The sequence below is a fragment of the Alligator sinensis genome, unplaced genomic scaffold, assembly GCF_000455745.1.
Source record: "Alligator sinensis unplaced genomic scaffold, ASM45574v1 scaffold468_1, whole genome shotgun sequence".
Lineage (NCBI taxonomy): Eukaryota > Metazoa > Chordata > Crocodylia > Alligatoridae > Alligator > Alligator sinensis.
The window spans coordinates 2,245,742-2,272,560 of NW_005842087.1; the positions used below are offsets into that span (position 1 = coordinate 2,245,742).

General features: G+C 41.2%; 1 protein-coding gene across 1 annotated transcript in view; it reads right to left on the minus strand.

The window, feature by feature from the left end:
* Window positions 1-26,819, minus strand: part of HMCN1 (hemicentin 1) — a 359,897-nt gene that overhangs the window by 204,971 nt on the left and 128,107 nt on the right. Inside the window, 5 exon segments of the mRNA XM_006023882.3 lie at window positions 307-501; window positions 1,344-1,502; window positions 2,471-2,584; window positions 4,579-4,706; window positions 4,788-4,929. Of these exon segments, the coding sequence (XP_006023944.1) occupies window positions 307-501; window positions 1,344-1,502; window positions 2,471-2,584; window positions 4,579-4,706; window positions 4,788-4,929 (738 nt within the window).

Consider the following 26,819-nt stretch of genomic DNA (forward strand, 5'->3'; position numbering starts at 1 on the left):
CAGAAGATTCCAAGGGACCTTAGTGTCAACAAGTGGCAAAGGGCAAAGCCAAGGAGAATTTAAATTTCCCCCAAAATTCTGGACTTCTGACAGTGACTTTATTCTTACTCAAATACACTGAAATTCAAACCGTAACTGAACTGTATGTCATCAGGAACTATGGTATCAGATATCTCAGCTGTGTTGCCAAAGTGATATTTTCACAAAGATAAATGAATGCTAGAGTAATGGAATAATGTAGATAAAGGCATTTCATGGAGCATGTTTCTCTATGATCTCTTGTCCTTATAGATTTTGTCTACGTACTGGTAATAGACAGGGCTCCTGTTCTGAGCTGGCTGATGGAACTAATAGCAAAGGGTCTTGAGAAAAGGGGAGCACCATCCAGTCGCCTCCATTTAACCTTTGGTTCTGGGTAACCATGAACATAGCAAGGCAATGTCACATTTGAGCCAATATCAACAGATTCATCACTAGGCTCCTGTGTGAAAACTGGAGAAGCTGAAACAGATGGACAATAATGAAACAGAAGACAATAATTAAATAGGAAAACAACATGTCATTACTATTCTCCCTGCAATTTAGGCTAAAATAAAATTTTATTTCCTGTTATGTAGCACCACTTAATATCCAATTACTTAATTTAGCAAATCCTTGCAACTGTCATCTTCCATCAGTACTTACTTTAGGGGTGATCAAAAACATGCCACGGACCTCCCTGAAGCAAGAACAGACAAAGGCACTGTCTCAAGGAGCATACATACTAAAACCTTGGACCTGTAGGTTCCACCATATGCCTGGGCCTACAAGCATCATCAGTGACTGAAGTAGGGCTCCATGTGGACATGAGGATTTACTACCATGGTTACTCAACGGACTGGGAACTAAATTCAGTATGACATAACAAGTCAGGGTCACAGGTATGTAAAAGGGTCAGTTGAAGCTGATAGGAGGGACAAGGGTAATAATAATTTTATATGGCTACTCAGCTCAGTATAGCATATCTTCTTTATATATATCCTATATAGCTGCAATACATTAAAAAAATGTCCTTATGCTATAAAGCATTTCAAATGAAGGGAGGGAAAAGAAAAGCTAGATAAATATGAATGAAGTGAGGTATCTGATTTGGTGAGTCACTCCATAGGGAACATTTAAGCAAAAGGAGCTGTATGAAAAATGACAAAGACACATTGTGAGACGAGGCTGATCTATTTGATAGACTGGAAGGTTAAGTAACTTGCACAGCTCTTCACTAATAATCAAGTTATCTGTCACTCCAATGGCGTGAAACAGAAATATTTAAATCCTGGGCATTTTGCTTTTGGACACAGAATACTTACAGCCAACATCTAGAGTTATCTTTCCAGATGCAATTCCTGCATCATTGGTAGCCATGCAGGTATAATCACCAGCATCCAAATCCTGTGTTTCTTGGATTTTCAGGAGGCCCCGATATGTATCAATAGTAAGAAATGCTGATACCCTCAATTCTAGGTCACCTAGGTTCAGACAGAATACTATGAACTAGCATGGAGAATTTCCAAAATAAAATCAAATGAAGCTGTCACCTAATCAGAGTGATATCATATATGACTGTATTTAATGATGTACCTAGAGCCCTGTTTCTATTCAACAGAGAATGAGAACATCCACTATTACATTATAAAGGATATTAAAAAAAACATTCTATATATACCCTAAGAGTTTAGGGCACAAGCTAACCACTAACTGAGTGTGTTTAAGAAGAAACTTCCAATATGGGCAAGTTTTTCCAGAACAGTCCACACTAAGAGTTTTTATGCTTCACTCTGATGCATCTGGAATGGGTCACTATCAAAGATGGGATACTGGATTAGATGGACTATTGGTCTGATCTTTTCAGGAATACTGTGATTCTAGAAACCACTCCGGGTTAGTTGAAGCAACATCTGGTACACAGCCAATATACAAGTGCAGGAAGGAGTTAATCTTTTCTCAAGGAGTGGAGGTTCAGTATTCAAGAAGGAGAGAGGCCCTCATTTAGCAATATGATGATGCCCAGTGTGCTGGTTGCCGATCTCCTCCACACTCTAAGGAACAGGTTGTAATGGGCACCTTTAAATTTGGGTGGAAGGTGAAGGGATTCATTGGCCTTTGTATAGGGATTCAAGGAACCATGCAGTTACTAAGCATAGAAGACATAGTTTGAGATTTTAGTAACATTCTATAAAGTAAAAAGGCTACTATTTAGCAAACAAGAGGCTTGACTATTCGTTTAACTGATTTGACATCAAAGTAACTTATTAATAGAGTGAAAAAGTAAGTCCTACAGCTGCGTCAACAAGGTTAGAACCTCATGGGTCAGGTACTACTTGAATAATAAGTTAGCTTTGGGGGACCATAAAAACATGCTTAGTAATTGGTTAAAATACTATTGTTTAAATAAATAAAACAAACAAATGGACATGGATGGATAGAAAAATTGCACCTTTAAACCACCTAACTTGAGGAGGTGGGACTCCAGTGGCTTTACATTCCATTACTGTTGTGTCTCCAAGAGCAACCAGAATTTCACTTTGAACCACAGTCAGCTTTGGGCCCTCTGAAAAGAAACAAAATACAAGAGAACATTTTAAACAAGCAAAACAAAAACAAGACTATTTACAACATACCTTTATTTAAATCATGGTGGGGTCTACTATTCTCTTGCTACAAAACATCTTAATAAAAGTTGGGCCAACTTGAGAATGTTATGTGATCTTTAACACAAAACATTGGGAAGCAAGATAAGGAGGACACTGGAATGGCCAAAGCAACTAAAAGGTAAGAGTAGTATTAAGAAATTAGAAATAAGAACTTGGAGGACTGGATGATCCAGGGAAAGTAGAAGAATTCAGAGATGCTCAGTCTGCTTCAAACATTTTAATAATTCTTAGCAGATTTCCATTATTTATTGTGTATTACTGTCATGCCTAAAGGATCCGGTCAGAATTAGGGTTCCATTGTGCTAGAAACACTATAACATTGTACAATGGTGATTCCTGCCCAAAAAGCTGCTTCAAGGAGATTAGTGATCAAATATGAAGTGAGATTAGGGAAGAATAGAATCAAATACATGAAACTTAAAGAACTGAAAAAAAGGTTAGAACTCAGTTGTGGACATATTCTTCTAGTAGGTCTAAGCTCACCACAAGTTAGCAGTGTTCATTGCTTAACTGCAGTCACAGCACAGCATAGACATGCCCAAGCTGGCTTTAAACTAGGTAGTTTGGTTATCATTCACAAACTATCTGTGGCAGCAAGAGCTCAGAATGGACCACTTCACCTTGGTTACTGAGTATACTTTAGAGTATGCTCTGGGCTCTGAAGGCACTTACATACATGCAGGGAGGCTGCTTCAATGCTCTGTAAATCCAGCATATTGGAGAAAACTCAATTAATCAATTCTGCCAGAGTGTGGAAATTAACATCCTCCAGCAGCCTCTGGGGTCATGTGCATCAATGTCCCCATGCTGGAAAATGGTGGTGGGGTGCTTTGAACTAAAGCTCATTGAACAAGCTTTACTTCAAAGTGCCCCGCTGCCAGTTTATCAGCATGGGAATACTGATATACGTGACGCTCGGGTGCTTTTAATTAGTGTAGCTCACTAAGTAAAAGTGCCCCCACCTCCTTGGGGATTTCTATAAATGCCCTAAGCTCCTACTGCTAAACTGCTCACAGGACCCAAACTACTTTGTTTAAAGTTAACATGGGTATTTCTGTACTACACTGAAATCAGTGCTGTGGCTACAGTGGAGATAAGTGGAGATCTAGCACATCATCTTATTTCTCATGTAGCCTTCAATAAATATTAAAAGTAACTAGCTATCTCAATAGAGTTAAACAGGGCATGTCTATGAGACATTTACTATGTGGTTGACATATTAGCTGCACAGTAAATGTCTTGGTGTCTTCACGTGTGCCCTTATTAGGCTAAAGTAAACTATTTACTCTGCAGCAGAATAGTCCTTGTAAATACAAATACTTGTAAATACAAGTACTATCCTGCTGCAGAGTAAAAAGAAACTCTGCAGCAGTGCATGTGTAGATGCTGCAGGGGCTGGCTAGGGCCTAAAGGTGCTTCATTGTGGGGGCTGCTGGCTGGCTAGCCCTGTACTGAAGCTCCCTCATGCCCCAGCCAGCCCCTCCACAGTACACTGAGCTGAGGGGAACAGCTCTGGGCTCATGGACTGACCCCAACCAGGCCTCTGCCAGCCAGGGCGGCTCCACCCCAACTGCGCATGCTGCACCTAAATAACCTACAGTTTATTGCTCCAGAATGAACTGGCCCATGTTCCAATGGCATGCCCAGGAGCAATAAACTCCAGAGCAATAAACTCTCCAATTTATTCAGGCACCATAATAGCATGTGTAGATACATCCATAGAACACTACAATTTTCTTAATTTTTACAAACATTTCAATATTCTGGTTTGAAATTTCATATCTATGAAAATTTCTGGGCTCTACTAACTGAGCATTATCCAATATTTTTCCTCAGATTATCTGTTTGCTTGGGGTTTTTTTATAGATTTGCTGTCTCTTGTGATACTTGCCAATATATGTGAGAGTAGAAGTCTCTCTCTCTGTCCCAGCTGAGTTACTAGCCAAGCAACCATAAAGTCCTGCATCTTTTGGAATCGCCCTTTTGATTATCAAGGTGCCTTCTGGAATGAACCTATACCTGTGAATAAACAAAAATTCAGCCGTCACTAAGAAAACAGTAAAATAGAAAAGAGAAAGGGTAAAAAGCCCAGCACCCTACCTGTTTGAGCCAATAATGAACATGTCATTGTGTGTCCAGACTATTGTTGGCTTTGGATAACCTGTTGCAGAACACCGGATAGACACCTCAGAGCCAGTGGTAAATGACTGATTCTTAGGTGAAATGACAACTTTAGGCGGTTCTGTAAAAAAAGCCAAAATAAAGAAAATGAACAAATGAAATATGCTGAACATGGATGAGGCTCACGTTTGTAGCCAGTAAACAAATCTTAAAAATAATCTGGATCTTGAAAATAACCAATTTAATACAATTTTCAGAAACACATTTCAATGGTGAAAAACAAAATGTTTTCCCCTATCTTCTCTTTTAAAAAATGTGATAATGTTCAGAAATGCATGGCAAAGTTATGAAAGAATATTTATACTTTTCAAGCAGCAACTCATTAGAGATAGTGCCATTTATAAAAATCCTTTTTATTTAGAGTGGTGCTCAAAATGCTTTAATACTTCATATTCTTTGCATTACAGATAGCATAGTTTAAACAGCTTCTACTCCAATTATATACTTGCCTGGCAGAAAATATGCTCGACTTGAGGAGAAAGTAGTACTAGAGATAGTGTTTTGATTAAAAAGGAAAAATAAACTACCATATCCATGTACTTTAAATTTGCTTTAGAATGTGCTCAGCCAAACTTGAATGCAAGAGCACAAGTTTCAATGCAAAGCCAAACCTGAGCCAGGTTCATCAATAAAATTCACTGAGGTTCACAAATCTGGATTGAGCTATGAGCAAGCTGTGCCAAGTTTGGATGGAAACGATGAGAAATTCTGTTGTTTCACATGGCTTCAACTCAAACCAGAAGAACTTAGTGGCTTAATTAAGTTGTGAGTGTTTGTTCAAACTGAGATGACAGCAGCCCGTAACCTCAGAGGTCAATGCAATTCGGATATTAAGGTGAAAGTGAACTTCAAAAGTCAGTTACAAAATTCCAGATGTACATTGCAAAGAGAATTGATTTTCAGTTTAAACTGAGATATTGGAGACGTAGGTTCTCACTAAGGATCACATGCTAAATATGTGTAGCACACTGGTGTGATGACATCATCTTTTTGGGAGAGGGTGGGGTGTGTTTGGGAAGTGTGTGTGTGTGTGTGTGTGGAATATTGCTGACCATTAAAGTTAAAGAACAAAAGACAGAGCAAAAAAGGTTGTTTTTTTTATCATCTGGGACTCAGCCTATTCTAAAGTGACTATAAGATACTGAATCATTAAGGGAATTTAACGGCACCATTCTCATAGTCCTAGTGTTTACCATATTTTTTTAATGTACAAAGTGATAATTTACAAAGTAAATACAGTGTGATACAGGGCTTGGATCTGTGGCAGATCTGTATGCACATGTCCTACAGACTTCAGTGAGAGTTCAACATGTTAAGAGACAGCAAAACCAGAAAGAAGATTTTGGTATATTTTTCTTGTTGTTCCTGCAGAAATTAAAATACAGGATCATAGAAAAGTAGGGCTGGAAGGGGCCTCACAAGATCATCTGGTCCAAAACCCTGCTCAAGTCAAGAACATCCCTTACTAAACCATCCCAGCCAAATGTCTGCCCAACCTGCTCTTGAAAATTTCCAAAGATGAAGATTCCACAATTTCCCTAGGTAGCTTGTTCCAGTACTTGTCCACCCTCCTAGTCAGGAAGTTCCTCCTAATTTCCAACCTAAATTCCCCTGCTGAATCTTGAGGCCATTACTCCTATTCCTGTCACTTAGGCCAGAGATAATAGCCCATCGCCATTCTCTGTAATTGCCCTTCCAGTATTTGAAGACTATTGTCAAATTCCCCTTCCGTTTTCTCTTCTCTAGGCTACATAACCCATTTTTTTTAGCTTTTCCTCATAAGTCTTTCCTCCCAGACCTCTAATCATTTTCATTGCTCTCCTTAGGACTCTCCAAACTGTCTACATCCTTCTTGAGGCATGTGGCACAAAACTGGATACAGTACTCCAGGTAAGGCCTCAACAGTGCTGAATCACTTTCCTTTATTTGCAAGTGACAGTTTCATAGATGTTAGGGTCAGAAGGGACCTCAGTAGGTCATCACATCTGACCTCCTGCCCTGGGCAGGAAAGAGCGCTGGAGTCAGATGACCCCAGCTAGGTGCTTATCCAGTCTCCTCTTGAAGACCCCTAAGGTAGGGGAGAGCACCACCTCCCTTGGAAGCCCATTCCAGATTCTGGCAACCCTTACTGCAAAGAAGTTCTGTCTAATGTCCAACCTAAATCTGTTCTCTGTCAATTTGTGTCCACTGTTCCTAGTTACTCCAGGGGGTGCCCTAGTAAATACAGCATCTCCTATTCCCTGCTGCCTTCCCCTGATGAATTTATAGGCAGCCACAAGATCACCTCTCAACCTTCTCTTGCGAAGACTAAAGAGATCTAGGTCCCTCAGTCTCCCCTCGTAGGGCCTTGCCTGCAGGCCTCTGACCATACGAGTGGCCCTCCTCTGAACCCTCTCAAGATTCTCCACATCTCTCTTGAAGTGCAGCGCCCAAAACTGGATGCAGTACTCCAACTGCAGCCTGACCTGTACCGCATAGACGGGAAGCGTCATTTCCCTGGACCCACTTGTCATACATCTGCTAATGCATGATACAGTGTGGTTAGCTTTGTTGATCACTTTGTCACACTGACAACTCATGTTCATCTTGGAGTCAACTATGACTGCAAGATCCCTTTCCGCTGCTGTGCTGCTGAGAAGGTCATCCCCCCACATGTAAGTGTATTGGTGATTCTTTTTGCCCAGGTGCAGCACTTTGCACTTGTTGAACTGCATCCTATTTCATTCTGCCCATTTTTCCAACCTATCCAGATCTGCCTGAATCCATTCCCTACTCTCTGGTGCTGTTAATATAACCCAGTATGTTGTTGGTTTTCTTTTCTTTTCTTTTTTTCTTTCTTTTTTTTTTTTTTGCAAGAAGAGCTCACTGTTGGCTCATATTCAGCTTATGGTCCACTGTAACCCCCTAGGTCCTTCTCGACAGTGCTGCAGCCTAGGCAATCATTCCCCAGTCTGTATTGGTGCAAACAATGATGATATACAAGTTGCATGATTGCTATATCTCTCTCTAGATTTATCACTGGAAATCCCCATTTTCCTCCCACAATTAACTTGTGATAATGCCAAAAGAAACATTTTACAGGAAAAAACTTTTCCTGGAATAGCCTCTTTCTTGACCGATTATTTGATTATTAGTATGTATTATTTGTCTTACTCCATTCTCCTATCTAGAAAAAAGGAGTAGCATCATATATTTCCTTGCATGGCAAAAACGATATGTCAGTCCTCCTATTCATACTAAAATCTTGAGAGATAAATGCACATAGTTTCTATCTTCTAGCATTCCATATCCACTCAAAAGATAGTAAGGTCAAGTTATTAGAGCTCATGTAGGTCTGAGATTAAATATTGTGATGAAGCCCTATGATATAGGATATACAATCCTGGCCATTTTCTGTAATATTTTTCTTAAATAATGATAGCTATGAGAGCTTTTCCATGCTCTCAGCACTTTTCAGTCAAATCTCAATAGGTTTTTTCAAAATGAAAAACTGTTTTTATTAATTTATAAAAGGAAAATATAATTTAGAGAAATTATTCAGAAATTATATAGCAAATTCAAGCAATAACTTGGAATACCAGGAGGCCTCCTTAGCAACTATTTGCATTTTACATAAAGCAGTTCATCAGGAATGTTATGTGTTTTGGATAACAGGGGTCAGCAAGGCCATAAGTATTATTAGTTAAGCCAACTCCTACCTTACCTAACACAGGGTCCATACCTGTTACAGGCAGATGATATTCCTTGCCCAATCTGGGTTGTAAATGTTAGCTTACTAAGTCACTACTGCAAGGCAGGAGTTATATAAAAATACTATTTTTATTATTGCTACTATCTGCAATGTTTATAAATGCTTTATAATTATGCATTATAAATTATTATAATGACTGCATCCCCACATGCAGGCACTTGTGGTTTGTGGCACCACAAACCTCTTGTGGTGCCACAAACCACATGTGGAACATTAAAATATGCCCTGTGCTGTTAATTTGCAGTGCAGGAGAAAGATTTGCTACCAGGATTTCCCAGTAGCAAAAAAAAATTTAAAAAACAGGAAAAAAGGTGGCACAGAGTACACAAAAATAGCATGAGCCAGAAGAAACAGAAGCTTGGTCCTCCAGTGAGATGCTCACCTTTAACCAGTATTCTTCACCTATAATAAATGTTGTTTTGAGTTGTATGTGAAATTTCAGGTCTTTCATTATTTTATACAAATCAATTTGCTGTTATAATACCAGTAAGGAAATAGCCCTTCCTGTAATGCTTTGTGATTTAGACACAGCTTGGTGTAGCGTGGTGTGGTGGTCAGAGTAGAAAAATTGCAGTTCGGCCCTCCTGATTTCATTCCCAACCAATGACTCAACTGCCATGTACAAGCTGTTGGCACTGGATTTATGACCATTGTTCTAATGCTTATCTTCTTTACCTACATGCCACTTCCCAAAAGCAAACCTCTAAATACCATTTTCTAGCCATTACAAGTAGGTAGCTACATTTTCAAAGAAAACTAAAACGGAGTAGCAGCTAACTTACATGGGCACTCACAAAAAAAATGGGACATATCTGTAATTATGCAAATTCTTCTTAACTGTTTTACATGAACCTCTGGTTTCCTTTCTTAAAGTTTTGGCCCTGATCCTCTCACCTTTTCAGTTGAACCATCTGTAGAATAGATATAGTAACAACTGACACACCAAGGGTATTGTAAAGTCAGAGTTTTCTGAGATCATGGAATGAAAACACACCATCCAAAGGCAAAGCAGTAGTACTAACAGAGTCTGGAATTAAATCCAGACACAAGAGAGAAACAAAATGGATGTATATTCTGAAGTGATTCATGATGTGCAAAGTTTCCTCAGATATTTTTATTTTGTTTTAAATATTGCCAAGAGAGACTGGGAGATATTTTGAATGCTTTGGGTTTGAAGAAGATCTATTCTCGTGTTGATATTAGGAAATTCTGTGTTTGGTTCAACCAGTAAGTACACATTGTGCTTTGACAACACATCACTGATAATATAGTCTTTTCAACACAGCAATATTATTTTTATTATACAGGGAAAAGATAAAAAGTAACAGACTATACTCAGCATACTTCCTGAATTCTATTGGTTTGTCTTGTGGAGAAGAGAAAGCCAACAAAAGACAATTGAAGCTCTAAGCAAGATGCCATCGAGCCACGTTTGGCACTAATTGACAATTTTGTTTTCTCTCTCAGAAAAGGACAGGCAGAGGATGTACCACCTATTGAGGTACAGACTGAAATGCAGCTCCCTGGTCTAACTCATGGTGCTTCACAGAAAGCATCATAGGTTAAACTGATTCTCCCGTCCAACAGACATTAGCTGTTGGGTTGGGAGGGTGTAGAGATTGGGCTCCAACTTGGACCCAATCCAGGGAGAAAGGATGCATCTCTGCAGCCTCTTCCACTAGCTCTGTCTCACCTCTCTTGGACTCTGGTGCTGTCTCAGGATGGGAGAGAGAGAAGGCGGGGAAGGAGGCCCATTCTGGGGCTTCCCCAGACTGTGCTGGAGTGAAGGGTGGGGAGACTGGAGCCACCCACATCAGGCGTGCTCCAATCCACCTGCCCCATCCTCCAGGGCTGGCTAGGAAATCCCTAGAATGAGCTCTCTTTACTCCCTTCCCCCCTTCCCACCCCTGCTCTCAATGCACCCAAACACAAGTTAATGAAGGTGCTCCACTTTGGTGCGCCTTCCAGGTTCAGACTGTCACAGGATTGGGCCCTTTTCAAGTGCCTTGCAGCCATGTACTTGTGTTTGGTCACAGCTGTAGAGTGCTTTCAGAGGCCAGATAAGGTACAAATTGTCACTTCTGTCTATGCTTTTGCTGACAGAAGTGGTCTGCTTCAGTCAGAGTTTACATCAAGGGGAGCTCATTTCTATTGCTCCTACTGTTTTCTTCCTTTTATGTGGAGGTGAGATTCACTTCAGTAAAGAGGGCTAGCATAAGCTCTAATGCACTATGATTCCATTAAAGCCCTTAAACCAGTGATTCCTAACCAGGGTACTAGAGCACCCAGGGGTGCCCTGAGATCCTTTGAAAAGTGCCATAAGATATAAAGAGACAAGCCAAGTGTAAGGAAATAAGCAAAGGCTGAGGCCCTGACTTGTCACTGTTCCCCTCTGCCCCCGCTGCCACTGCCCAGCCCCTTAGAAAAGGAGATAAATACTGTACTAAGTTAGTTGTTGCCACAATTCACAAAAGTTATGTGCCTTGATTTTTAAAAGTTTGAAAACTACTGACTTAAACTAATCTTAAGCAACATATAGTTCTTAAGCTGGGCCTCTGACTAGGATGTGTATTGGAGATGCCAGTGTTTTCTGTCCTTCACTATAGTTCATTAGAACATACATGTATTTAATATGTTATAAATATTAAAAAATATTTCTTTGTTATTTTTCACCTTATGGAGAAAACCTTATATATTTTGCCTTATATACAGAATGTGGGGAAGAGCCTGATAGTGCACAGTATGAGTAAAAATTTGCTATTTTAAAAAATCTTGTTTTTCATTATTTTATGTATTTTTTTATACATAAGTCCTTGGAAACCTAGACTTAGATAAGTATAAACTAAAACAGAATTTGTACATAAGCATAAACCTTCCTTAATATAACATAAAGGCCTGTCTGGAATCATCTTAAAGATTTCATAATTATTTGAGGCAGTAGAGATGAGAAAGAATTCTTTGGAAAGCTGTATGATTTAACTTGCTCACGTCAGCAGTAATACACAAAATTACAGAAAACCAAGGCTGGAAGTTACCTCAAGAAGCCATCTAAGCCAACCCCCTGGTCAGGGCCGAATCATTCCTGTCTAAAACGTCCCAAACCAACATTTGTCTGAACTGCTCTTAAAAACTTTTGGCAACAGAAATTCCACAGCTTCTCTGAGTAATCAATTCCAGTGCTCAACCACTGTCATATAAAGAAAGTTCTTATTAATATCCATTCCCTTGGTGCAGTTTAAGCACATTTTTTCCTGTTGCCAGTGGACAGATAAAATAATTAATCTATAGTCCTTTTACAGCAACATTTTTTGTATTTGAAAACTGTTATCAAACCATGGTTCTTTCTTTTACAATAAGGAAAGCTAAACAAATAAATAGTTTAGTTACACTGTCTTTTGAAATCACAAGAAAGCAATTGCTTTAGCAGATTCAATAAACTCATCACAAATTTTGCAGATAGGGCATGATTTTTGCAAAATCCATTTCTGCTTCTACTAAAGGCAAATCCCTATCCAGCAATCTGGTCCACCTGCTACAAGCAGACTTGCATTAGGACACAGAAGGGATGGATCAGAACCAAGGTTTGTAATGTACAAGGTACTCTCTATAGGTGTTATCCAAACCTCTAACATCAACGGAAAAGTCCCAATGAACTTTAATACGTTAAGCTCTTATGTGTGTAGCATATTGTTATATGTTATCAAGTGTGCATCATAAGCTCATGATTACATGGCAGGACCCTATACTTTTGGTGCAGAAGGCTTAGGTGACCACAATTTGCAACATACTGCTGAATACCTCCATGGCCAAAGATTTAAAACTAATAAAGCGTGAATTTGGCATGTCTGAGTGCCAGGATGGAGGTGCGTGTTTGTGGCCGTCAAACATTCTAACTGTGCTCAGGAATGCATGCTAGCAAAAAAATAGATTTAAGCCAAAAACTGCTATTGCTCTAAACATTAACATGTGTGGTTGAGACTACAAGGAGGATGTTGCCTGAACACCTAATAACCCCTATGGCCACATCCAGACAAACGCAGTCCATGATGTATGTGACACCAGAGACACACATACTGCGCATTCAGGTGTGCTTTGCACTGCAGGCCATTTGAAAGCTAATACAAACCAGATGGCTCTACTTGCCATTTCTCCACTTCTTTAAAGGTAGGAATAAGCACTCACCCTACCCAGGCTAGGTTTAGGCAGCTTACTTCAGCTGCTGTTCACTGCTGCCAAGAGTGGTGCAAGCAGCCAGGCTCCCCTATTTACTTGTATTCAAGATGAGGTGTTTTTTCCCTTCAGTCAACAGGGGAAAAAGCAAGCTCCCTCTTGAATTCAAATTATCAGTGCTCCGGCTTTACCAGGGTGAGAACTGGTGCTACTGGGGCTGCCAACACTGCTCGGAGCCAGGAAGTTAGAAGCAACGTAGTGAGTACAAACCAACAGCTAGGGCTAGGGTCTGGGATCAGGTAGCAGCATTGGTGGGGAATGCAGGGAATGGGCAGCAGCATGGATGAAGGATCAAGTAGGGGAGAGCAGCAGTGTAGATTGGGTAGGAGATTATGCAGGGATAGGAAGCAGTGTAGGTCAGGGATCAGGTAGGATAGCAGCACAGGTGGAGGATGGGCAGTAGAGCAGGTTGGGGATCAGGCAGGGGAGCATTCTGGGATATAAATCACTGCAGGTCAAGGATCAGGCCAGGGATTAGATGTGGGATCAGGCAGAGGATGGGTGGCACAGGTTGGGGTCGGGGCAGGGGCAAGCAAGGGATGGGTGGCAGCGCAAGTTGGGGACAGGTTGGGGATTGGGCAGGGGATAGGGATGCACTGCTTCTCTATCCTTTGAACCATAGTGTTGCCCCTGACCTATGCTGCTGATCAGGCAGCTGCATGGGTCAAGGAATGTGGCAGCAGGATTTCAGGGAATAGGACAGCAGAACACACTGCTTCCCTGTCCCCTGACCCACATGGTTGCCCAGTTCCCCACTTACCCTGCTTCCATGTCCCATCTCACACTGCTGCCAGATCCCCATATACACTACTACCCAATCCCCTGATCTGCACTGCTGCTGACCCAATCAAGGTCTCCTAGGAATAGCAGACCCAAGGCAGCTGGATTTCTCAGCCAAGGGGCTGGGCTGTGCTGCAAATGCATTCAGGTATTCATTAGATTATGTTAACCCTTCCTAGATCGAGTTAAACCCTTCTTGATCCAAGTTAGGGCACTTCCTGAGGTGAACTTAGATGGAACGCACCATTTTTTTTGCTGAATTAAACCCGTCAAATGCCTGCACAAGTGGGCATTTTGTTTAATGTAACCCTGGCCAGGTCAATCTAAAGATAATGCTTGTATGTATCCTCAATCACTTTCTAAAACAGAGGTCTTCTCAAAGGCACATAGAAACCTTTTCCCAAAGAAGTGCTAACAAATTTACAATTCAGAACAAGGAATCTAACAATATTACAGAACTAACAAAATATGCCAGCATACTGTTAGTTTTCCTGTTTGTTGCATTTATTACTCCATTCTTCTTCTATATTTTATTCACTCAAATTCTTAAGCTCTTTGGGGTAGGGATCTTTTCATCATCCTGCTCATAAAGCACCAAGCACGCTTTGAGTATGATAAAAATAGCAATAGTAATCACTTTTTGAAGTTCATCCATCACAAATAATCACACACTGGAGGCACAGGAAGTGAAGGGATATTTCTAATTTGATGAGAAACCTGTGTTTGCTTAATATTCTGTTTTGCCCCTGCCTGTGTAAAGTTCTGTAAATGAGATCATCCAGGGAATGTTATCAAAGGAAATTTCCCAAATTTAAGCAAATGCAGTCCACAAAGAGAGACTTACTCCGCAATGCAAATACACACTTCACTTAGATTTTTTTCCCTTCAATTCCTCTAAGTAGGAAAGAGAACCCTCTGTGCCTGTGTGTGATCTAGCAGCAGGAGTCACTGAATGTGAAACATTGGGAGGGAGAGAGAGATTATTGAACTTGGTGATACACAGAAATATCCCTGAGTCACAGAACACTTGAAGAGACAGGTCCAACAATCAGTGACCCTTCATCCAAACATCTGTACTTCCTGTGCAAGACACTGACTTCAAAAACCAGCATAATAACTATCATTGAGTTCCTGTGCCTGGTAATTAGCAGCTGCTGAGACATCACAGCAGATTGATACCTGCTGAGTTAGCTCTTTTTCATTCAAAGAACATTAACTTTTGTATCAAAGACCATTGCTGAGTTTCACTGTGTTTTCTTTCCTGTTCTGAAAAGGATAGACATGTCAAAGTGATAAAAGCTAATATCTTTTTAAAAATGTGCAAGTTGAAAAGATGTACTAATTATCTAACGGAGCTCCTAATAATAGGTAAGGAAGAATCATGTTGCTATCCAGATTGCTTCAGAGTTTTTAGAGTTGATTTGGGATTTTAAAAAATTCCTTCCTATTTACAATAACAGCAAAAAGGGCAGTAAGACATTTCCATTGTCATTTTTTTTATGGTTCAAAGATCTGAGTATTGTTTTTATGGCTTTTTCTCTGTTCATTACATATATGTCTGTGTGTGTTTGTATCTGTATGCATGACTTGAAGGAGTTTGAATTTGATGATGATATATTACCCTGTTACCCATCTTCTGTTCTGACAACTGCTGCCAAACTGTTTTGAATGCTTATCGTGTCGATTCCCCAGGAGCCAGAGGGAATATTGATGATATTTTAAAAGCTGTCCAACAGAAGTAGCACTAAAGATACTATGGGCAAATATTTCCTCAAGAAACAAAGGTGTCTTACACCACTATACATTCACTTCACTGTAGTTATTCCAGATTAACGCTTAGATAAGTAAACAGAAATACAGACTCCAAGACTGTATCTGCACCAGAGATTAGGTTGTTTCCAACATAGATTGCTTTCTTCCATCTTTCTCAAAAACAGCTGACTATGATTTTGCATTGCTGTACTCTAAGACAAATATGGCCATTATAGCCAGGATCATTTTCTGTTTTTCTGTCAATATGGAAGTCAGCAATGACTTGGCCATATTCTTTCCCTGATGTAGAAAGTGTGACTGGACTCTTATACCAATAAAGTAAGAATGCTTTCCTTGACTATGGGTGCATGCAAGTATTCAAATGAACTGTTTTAAGTTAAACTATGAAACAGTTTAATTTAAGCAGTTGGCAGCCCTACAAGTCGAATAGAGTATAACCATTCACAAAGCTAGCTGTATGCTCTGTAAACAGACCATATGACAGAGAGCACCTAGCTTGGGAGCCCCAGAGCATGCAGTCCAGTATACTTTGCAGGCTGCCCAGTCTGCCTGGACACAATTAACAGCACCCAAGGTCAGGGCTGGCTGCTGGCTGGCTGCTAGAGGACCACATCTCTCCCTCCTCACAACACCTCTTCCTTTCCTCCCAGCTACCAGACAGCAGACTCAGATCAAGTCCATTTTGAGCTGGGGCTCTGGCTGAGCAGGGCTTTGCCCGTGGTTCAGCTAGGGCACTAGCTGCAGTACAATTTTGCTCATGCTGCTCCTGGGGCCCTTGCTGCTGTAGAGAAGGAGCTCTATCACCCAGCCCATGTCTGTGGTCTCCATTCCCAGCAGTCAATGTTGTTTGGGGATGACAGTGGGGTCTGGTGGATCCAGGTCTCCACCCTGTCCTGTACCCAAACAGCACTGACAGGCCCACACAGGAAAGAGAGCCTGACAACATAGACCAGCCATTCAGGCAGGGTCCAGGAAGAATAGGTCACAGGGATCTGGGAACAGTGGAGGCCAAGACAACCCGGTCTGTGTCAGGGGGGGTCCAGCTCAAGGAACAGTGTGTGGTCTGGGGTCTGTGTGTAGTGGAGGGAGGTGGGGGGAAGGGGTTCAGAGAGCTCAGGGAATGGTACAGGGTCTGTGGGGTCTGGGGTTATGGGGGTACTGGAGGATTGGGGAGGATACCTGCTGCACAGCCCCAGAGCTGACAGTGGAAGGGGTTTGGTTTGTGACTCAGCCAGAGCAGTGGAGTCTGGCCAAGTCACAGACTGTCCCCTTGGAGGTGGGCAGGGGGTACAGCTCTTCATGCAGGGATGGATGTTAGAGGGAGGTGCAAAGGTTCCTTTCAATAGTAAAAGTGTAAAAGCATTTATTCCTCTGGTAGATACTCTACCTAAAGACACTTCTACTGTGTTCAATGAGGTTGAAGTTTCTACTAGGCCCACCATTTTTGATCCAATAGAAACTGTTTAAATGCTTGTACACACAGGATGCATCTACATGTGTGCTTTAACCTGCATTAGACTATTGTAATGTGTATTAAAGCATCACAAAACCATGCAAAAATAAAGTTTATTTCCTACCTATGGGGACTTTTTACCATCTTGTACCATCTATACTTTTCCCAGAGCCTGATGAAGGCACTTTGATCCCAAAAGCTTGCAGAAAATGACAATTTTCTTGCGATTTTCCAGTTATGTCTAATAAAAGTTATCATTTTGGAAACAAGAGTTCTAGTTTCTTGTATGTCTTTTTGTCTCAGACCAACACAGCTACCAAATACACCCCACAACAAACATGGACATTTATACACATACTTTTTTTCCCATGACTCAATAGAGATCTGCCTCTTCGTAGCAGACTCAATTTAATTGAGTCTGGTCCACACAACTGAGACAAACTGCGCTGCGCTGCATGCAGTTGTATAAGCGGTGAAATGTACATCAGTGCACAGAAAATGGTGGCAGCGTGCTTTTGAACTAAAGCACCTCTGAGGTGTTTCAGTTCAAAAGTGCACCACCGCCATTTTCTCAGCACTGACATGCATTTTGTTGCTTACACAACTGCAAGCATTGCAGCACCAGGAGCTTTTCAAAGCACTCGGTGCTGTGACAGTTACAAGTGTAAAAATGCCCCATGTTCTTTAGCTAATGCGCATTAAAATAGGCTAATGCACAGTTTTCTAGTACCTCACAATGAAGATACTAGATTTAATGCACATTACCTAAAGTGCAGTAATTGAACATGTAAACGCACCTTTAGGCTTTTTTTTCCCCTGGAACCGCAATTCCATTGGTAGAAATATAATAATAATGCAGTCCATTAGGACTGCATTTTAATCCAGTACTCATACAGCGAAAGCTAGGTGGGAAAGTTGTCCTATTTGACACCCTATGTCTAACATGCATTTTCTGTAATAAAGAGATATTGGTATGTGCAGTATGCACACTGAATTTCTGCATCAGGTATTACTTGGGTCTTTCCACTGCTCATTCACCAACACACACAACCCTAAGTTAGTCAAAATTTTGCTACTTGTAATCAAATAACAAAAGTTTTATAACTGTAATGGTAAACATTAGATAGAAGATTCTATTTTAATCCTCAGTGTGTTCAGAAAAACAGACTAAGGAAAACCTATATATGCATAACATCTATAACGGCTATAAATCTATCAAATAAATAATTTACAGTGTTTTGCTTAGAATGTGAAAGAAAAGGCTTCTCGTTTTTGTTCTGTTTAATAAGCATGCATAAGTAAATTCACCAGTCCAAAAAGTTGACCTGAATACTGTTTATCAGTATGCCAAACAATCAGTAGCTGGTTGTCTGATTATTTTAAATGGGCCGTTATTTTTGTAAGATGAAAACATGTACTTGCCTCATTTCTTATCAATCTGTTGTTACACCCAGGTATGAAATGTTGAGACTAGCTAAACTTCTCTACTGATCTTTACCAAAGAAAATATCAAGAATTCTATATGCTAATGAGGCATTTATGGAGACAAAGGCCAAAGCCAGAAGTCTAAGACAATATTTCATTGCTAATGCTGACTCGGACCTTGAAACGTACAAAATAAAATCACATTTGGGCAACATCTAGTCTTTTGGGGATTTGAATTGTAATCATACACTTGAAATTCTACAGAACCTACAATCAAAAATAAACACTTTCAGCAAAAACTGCTTATTAGGAAAGTAAATCACAAATGCATCAGAGCTGGATGTGATTACTGTTAATCCTAGATATAACAAACATCACCAGTTTTATAAAACTAATGAGGCAAGGTATTCACATATGAATTTCCCATGCCTCTGGTCACCATCTTTGGGCCAGAAGTCCTGTCCGCTGACCCCAAAACTTTGCCACCAGAAGCCCCTCCCTTTGCCTCCAGAAATATTCCTTTCAGCAAGAGGTTTTGCCATCTCAGAATCAAAAACACACCAAATTAATTCTAAAAACCAAACATCTACAACATTCATTAACAAATGCATCTGTGTAGTGTACATAGAGGTGATAGCACAATAGCTTAAAATGAAGTCTTACTCTTGTATACTGTGGGGAGCATGGGAGGGTGGGTAGAGGTTTGTGGGGGGCTGATAGTGTATGTGGGACAGGTTGTAGGGGGGTGCATAGGTATGGGGGCTGTGGGTGTGGGGTGAGGGAGTATATGGGAGTGTGGTCCTGGGACCTGGGAAGGGGGGTGGGGGGTGGTCTGGGCCACAGAACCAATTGGAGTAGTAGCAAGGCCCTGGGGTGGAAAGCTCCAGACCTTGGTGTGTCATGCAGAACCCCTTTAAGGTGTTGCCCTTGCTGTCTCACATAGGGGTTTGTCTGCTCTGTTCTGGGCCAGAATATTGTGACTTCAAGGCTGCATGTGTCAGCTGTCCCTGCCCCAGGTCTCATGCGCGCAATACTTTCATTTTACAACCACGACACATGGAAGCTGCCATGGGCCCCAGAACCAACTGGACTAGCGGCAAGGCTCTGGGGTGCAAAAGGCCCATGCTTCATTCAGAGCACTCGGAGTCTCCATGAGAAAAGGGAAGTTGGTGAGGCCAAAACGGCCTCTTTTGTTCTTTTTGAATTTTGGGGCAGCGGGACGGTTATGGCCTGAGCACGAAGAAGCCAGCAGCCCTGGAGGTTTTTGTTCCATCTCTTGGGCTATGCATGGTGCCGGGAGGGAAAAGGGGGATGTTTGTGGCTGCCTATGGCCCCTTCTTGAAGGGCACAGAGCCATCAGTCAAGGGTTTACATTTTTTTTTAATGTAATTATTATTTAATGTGGGGTGTTGGTGGGAAAACCTATGTATGCTAGTGTGGCCATGCAGTTGAACAAGACTTGGAATAAACCAGTAGCTACTCTTGAAGTCTGGTGTTGTGGTGTGCCTCTTGTGTTCTAGACCAGCAGGTTCTAAGCTCAAGGCTAGGTTTGACCCTTGTACCTATCCAAGGCCTGGTCCCTGCCAGAAGTTCCCCCCAACGTATAGAAGCTGCCATGGGCCCCAGAACCAGCTGGACTAGTAGCAAGGATCTGGGGTGAAGAAGTGCAGGCCTCGGCCAGATTTAGGCCCGTGATTCATTCAGAGCACTAAGTGTCTAAAAGGGGAAGTTGGTGGGGCCAAAATGGCCTCTTTTGTTCTTTTTAATTTTGGGGCAGCCGGGATGGTTGTGGCTCAAGAACAAAGAAGCCAGTAGCCCTACAGGCTTTTGTTGTGTCTCTTAGGCTATGCATGGTGCCAGGAGGGAAAAGGGGGATGTTTGTGGCTGCCTATGGCCTCTTCTTGCAGGGCACAGGGCCATCAGTCAAGGGTTTACATTTTATTTTTATTATTATTATTATTATTATTATTATTATTTAATGTGGGGTGTTGGTGGGAAAGCCGATGTATGTTTGTGTGGTCATGCAGTAGGAAGTGACTTGGAATAGGCCAGTAGATGTTCTTGAAGTCTGGTGTTGTGATATGTATCCTGTGTTCTAGACCAGCAAGGTTGTAAGTTCAAAACTGGATGTGATCCATGTACCTGGCCCAGTGTGTGCAAGAGTTTGTTTTTTTCCATCACAACACATGGAAGCTGCCATGGGCCCCAAAACCAATTGGACTAGTGGCAAGGCTCCAGGGTGCAAAGGTGCAGGCCTTGGCGTGGCATGCCAAACCCCAAAGGGTTTAATTTGGGGATTATTATTGACATGTTAGAGAATATCATTATTTCTATGAAGCAGAATTAGTAATACTGACAGTCTAAGTATTATTAGGAAAATGTAAATAAATGGGAGAATTGGAGATTAATGTAGACATAAGCAGTGTTTTCCAAACCTTCAAAACTGAGCTGCACTTCAAGAAATTGAAATCAATCTCATCCTCTTTCCTGCTGTCCCTTTTACCCACATTTTTAGCAACCACCCATCAAATTCATTTTGGGGGCCATGCCATCTAGTCCATCACTCTTGAACTTTGGTAAGTGCTGAGGAAGTTTGTCATATACTTCCTCTCCTTTCTTTTACATTTTGGTCAAAAGCAAAAAATAGTAACATTAACATATAAACTAGCATCAGTAACATCTGAGCAAGCATCCATTATCAGCATGTGAGCTGACATTTTAAAGTGCTTTTACAAGTGCTCTGGGTGGGGGAGGGGAACACTTTAATTAGAGAGGCTCTGAGAGCTACTCTAATTGGAGCACCACCATATCTTGTATATCAGCATCCCTGCACTTAAAAATGGCAGTGTGGGTGCTTGAATTAAGGCTTGTTTGACGAGCTTAAAACGTTAACTATCTGGCTTGTCTTATAGCTTGTCTACCCGGGAAAGTTATAATGGTATAAGTTTAAGCAAGAATTTAAATCATTAAAGTTATAGAGTAACAACTCCTTATGTGTATGGGCTCCATGTGTGGATACTCTTGTGCCAGAATAAATATGCTTTTTTCACTTTACCTCATTTTATTTTGAAAGTGGTTTAAGCTAAGCTGAAAAAAGTAACTTTCATGCTAGAAGAAGAATGTTCTGAACTATACCAGTAAAACTATTACTTAATATTTACACTTTAGTGTGCAGAAATAAAGCATCCCTGAATAGACGATAGACAAAGCAACAAAAAATACTGAAGGTGTGCCACTGGCTATACAAAAGAGGCTGAATGATTTGATTCATGGAAGATTAGGCCATATTCCAATGGGAGAAGGATTTTTATGAATAGAGCAGCCTGCATCACATGGGATGGGATGGCTAATATTCTCAGCTGGAAAGTAGCTGGAGCTAGGATCAAATGTGATCCAAATGCAAACTCAGCATGTCCTAAACAAATTGAGTCAAGGTGGTAAGGGAAGTGAAGGAAGGGAGAGTTTTCAGTTATTTATATATCATTGCTAAGCAGTAGAACTAGAAGTTCTCACTGGTAAGAAAAAAGATTTATATCTGTCATTTTTCAAAGCTAGTGGAATGAATTGTATGACTAGAATACTAAAGAGAGGCATGGGTGGCATTCTACCTTAAAGAAAACATGACTTGTTTTAGCATTATTGATGGTTCAGAACTACAGGATCCTGAATGTATATGGGTCAAAATGTTCAGTAGGGGAGAGGGTCTACTGGGAATCTGTTACAGATTATCCAATCAAATCAAAGAAAAGGATGGCTTACTGCTTAAGCACCTGTCTAGAATGTGTGAGAAGATAATTTTTTTGTTATGAGTGATTTCAGACCTATGCTGGAGGTATAATATGACCAGCAAGAAAAAATTTCTAAATCATAGACAATAATCTTCTAACACAAAATGCACTGTACCCAGCACAAGGTAACCATATAATTGTGGACCTCATTACAATGACAAAAGATGAATTAATTGATTGGAGGTTGAGGGCTGCCTAGAAAGCAGTTGTTATAACTTGATTACAGTCAAGGGGAACAGAGAGATCATAGTTCAAGCCAGTTAATATACAGTAGGTAACATTTAGCATTTTAAAGCTGTTTATAAAGAAGGGGACAAAAACAGAGAAGTAGATAGCAATATTAACTAGAAATTATCAAGTACTGAAAATACATAAGAAAAGCTAAAGACATGAAGAAAAAATATCCCTGACTGGCAAGACTAAGACAGGTATTTTTTTTTTTAAAGCAAAAGAAACCACAACTGTTAGATGGAAACGGTGATGTTAGTGTCTGCTATTGTAATTTTATAAATAAACTACAAGGAAAGAACTATTAATAATAATACAAAAGTATTTATTAAATATTTTTTTAAAATTATCTGTTCTGCATTTGGAAAGACTAGAATGATGCTTTCTTCTATCATAATGATGATAAAGCACTTTTCAGTCTGTTAGGATATTAAAACAGTAGCTACAAAGAATAAATGTTTTTAAAATCAGTAAGCCCAAAGGACCTGCACTTGGGAGTCCTGAACGAGATAGCTGATGTTCATTTAATAAATTTCCTAGCATTAAGGAAAATTCAAGAAAACTGGGAAAGTAAAATTAAAAGATTATAAATACAAAAGCAACCATTGTGATTGTCTGACCTGCTGCAAAACAAAGGACAGAGGAGTTCTCTGAATTAATTCCTGTTTGAACTGGAGCATAATTTTTAGTTCAAAAATCCAATCTTCATTTTAAAATTTCTAGTGATAAAGAATCTACCATAATACCTGGTGTGTGGCAATGGCTTATCATGCCTGATCTGGAGCATGAATTTGTCTCATTTCAGATTCACGATTGAAAGCTCATTATGCCATTGGCCTCTAGACTAAGGATCAAATGACCTCTTAACTATCTCCTTGATAAACTAGACATATCAAGCCCCTCAACTCTGTATGGCTCAGTATAAGGAAGTTTTTTTTAATCATTCTCATGACTGTTCTCTGAAACCCCCTACAATTTTTAGCATCCTCCTTGAATTCTGCCAGGGTTCAAAAGGAGAAAATAGGATGAGTCAGTTAGCAACCGACCTGTTAGACTAACATCAAACTTTAGACAAAATAATGGAGGAGCCAATTCACGGCAAGATAATGGAAAGATGGGAACCTAATCCATTCAATTTGCCAGTCAACAAGGGGGTTTTTTAGTAATTAGGTATTGTCAAATAATCTTTAATTAAGGCTATGTGCAGATGTTCAGTTTCTACCAAGAGAGTCATCCTTCTCCAAACATGTGCAGACATTCAAGCCTTTTCTCCTGGAGCAAAAATGGCACTTCAGGAGAAAAATAATCTGTCAACAACCACATGGAAATCACTCCTGAGAGTTTCTCCTGACAGACCGAACATCTAAACGCTTTTCCCCAGCTTAACTGCTCCTGGGGACGAGGAGGAGGAGCCAAGGGAAAGGATCCTATGTGTACCTTCTGGAGACCAGGTGCATTCTGGTCAGGAGAAGGCACTGAAGGCTGCTGCTCCTGCCACTCCCATAGACTGGGATCACCCCAGTCTGGAGAAGGCACAAGGGGCAAAGGAGATGGGGAAGTGCAGACTACACAGTTGTACTGCTCCCTCTCCAAGAATCATTTCTAGTGCTGGACATTTTCCTCCCTAATGACACCCAAATCCACTTAGTAACCAAATAGTTGGTACAGAATCTTGCCCAATGTGCATGAATATGGCCAGATACAATGTTATATAACTATGGACAATGAAGGCAGGCCATGCATACAGAACTGAAAATTCTCATTCAGAAGAGTGACTTAGAAAAGGATCTAGGAGTAAGAAGCTCAATGTAAGCTCACGGTATGAAAGTTATGGGGAAGATAGTTCTTAAGCGCATTCTTAAGAAGTATAAACAGGGGAACAGAGAGGTGGAGCAAAGAGGTGATATTACCTCTGTAGAAGACATTGACAAAAGCAACAGTGGACAACAGCATCCAAGTTTTAGCAGCCATTTTATAAAAGTGTGTTGGAAATTGGGAAGGATTGTAGAAAAGCCACAAATATCATTCTACAGCTAGTGAAATTGCGTTACAAAGAGAGACTTAAAAGGGCTCACTTCTGTTTGGTTTATAAGAAACAGAGACTGAGGAGTTACTTGAAATAGTTACTTGAAGTACCTATACGCAGAAAAAACCCCACCAGGTTTTAAGGCACTTTTTTACAAAAAAGTCCTAATAACCACTAGTGGCTAATAACTGAAGCCAGAAAAATTCAAATTAGAAATCAGACATGAGTTGCGGGGGGTGGGAGGGCAGTGTTTCTTTTTAACAGTGAAGATGGACTAATCTTTAGAAACAAGGAAAGAGGTCAATTATCCATTTCTTAGCATCTTTAGGTCAAGACTGTGTGTCTTTCTGGAAGGTAAGTTTTAGTCAAGCACAAGTTATCGGGCCCAACAAAAAGGAAAACAGATGCAATTTAATAACATATACTGCCTGTTCTGCCCTTAAAAATCTATCAAATCAGTCTTTGAAAGTCATCCAGGCACATCAGTCTAACTTTACTGGTATAGGAATAGTAAAGGAATGGTTTGTCTACATAAGAAAGTTTTCCTAGTTTTATCCCTATTACCAGGGAAAAATCCTATATATTCAAGTTATTTTTCTTTTCTAAATGAAAGATAATACTGCACAGAACAATAGAACAGAAGTCTATCGATGCTTCTTTTGACTATCATTTTGTGCAATACACTTTAGGAGACACCAATATAAATGAAAGACACCTGTTATACCCAACGATTTTTAGTGCCTCGGCACAGTGGAATTTTCCCGCCACATTGGAGCTGCTTTGCACGGTGGAATTTTCTGCTGCAGAGAGGAAACCCCGGTGCAAAAAGTTTCCCGCCATTTGTATGTAAATTTGCACCCCATTATTGGCTGATTCTAAATTATTCCTACTTAACAATTAGTAATTAGCTCGCTAGCCGTATAAAATCCGTGCGAATTCCGCCCAAGTTGGAGAACTTTGAGCACGCTGCAGAGTGACTTTAAAGAATTCCTGACTCATGGCAGAGCAAATCAGTAGCCTGATCAACTACCGATTTTTTTCTCCCCATCGCCGAGCGCTTATCCCTGACGTACCCTTCCCCTGCATGCCCGGTTCATCTGTGGACTCACTGACTCGGTTTCTTGCCAGTTGGAGCAACTCGTTGCAACTACGCAAGCAGCCTTTACAGCCTGCGTCGCGGCCACCAGCGGCGTAAGTAAAAACTATTTTTGCAACCAATACGCTGTCTCGCCTCTCCATCCACCAGCCCGCCTGACGTTCGCTTAATTAACCAGCGTTTCCCTCGGTCGGCTCTACCCGGCTGAGACATGGCGTCACAAACAGGATGTAAGGGCACGGTGGTGGAGATGAATCTAATTGAGTGCTGCCCCTGGCGCACCGGGATCCGCCGCGTGGAAAGCGCAAATGAGCTCTGGGTGCATATCTCCTACCACCAGGCAGAAGGAGGGGATTGAAGAAACATTGACGGCTACTTCTCAGTAAAAAGGGAAGGAGCAGTCATAAAGGAGTGGAGAACAAAGTTGTCTGTCGGGGAGTTCGGGTGTGTAATGGGCAGCAAGCAGGTTTACTATCGACCTCCAGAGGAAACACCGACCCTATCCCTAGCGGGGTTGAAGGTGAGGAAGGCGGAAAAGCTGACCCCCGCTCAGGAGTTTGCCCAGTGCACCTGATACCTGAGGGAAGGAGGGGAACCCACCCCAACGGATTGGTTTAATTGTCTGGCTTTAGTGCCTGGGTCGCGTGGTCATGAACTCCTCATTCAGCTCCGAGAAGACTTGGAGACCAAGGGTCGCCACAAGGCAAGATGGGGGATAACAAAGTGGAAAAAGGGAAAAATAATAAATGTTATTCCATTCAGTAGCGGGTCTACTATGGGAAAATGCAAACTTAGAGGCTCAGCTATATACAGTGGGCAAGGAGTCAATGGAGCAGACAGTAGAGGACTCCAAACCGACGCTTAAAAATAGTGCCGGTCGCATGGCCTCGCCGCCAGAAAATGGCGTCGAGAGAAACCCAAACCGTCCGGAGAACCCGGAAAAGAGGGGCAGGGCTTCAGAAAAACAGGTGGAGATCCGCCCAGCGAGCCCGCCCCCGGAAGTGACGTCGCTCCCAACGGCCCCGCCTCCTTGCCATGGGGAGGGGGCAATGGGAGGGAAGATGTATCCAGTGCTACCGCCTGATGAGTTTAACCCTTTCTCGGCTGCGGCTCACCCAGTAGCATTAATGAAGCATGTCGCAGATGAAGGAGGTACCACACGTACCATCATTACATCTCGCACGCGCACCCGACCAGAGATACAAGAACTTTGTAGGGATTCCAAAATGAAACCTGAGGAAACTCTGGCCATATGGCTGGGATGACTGATTGTGGAATTTGCATCCGACATACTAGACCTAGAAGAGGCAAGTACCTTGACCCGACAAGCGGCTTGGAGTGGAGGATGCGCCACTGATCTAAACGTGGTCTCGGAAAACACACATTGGCCCATTCCTCTCC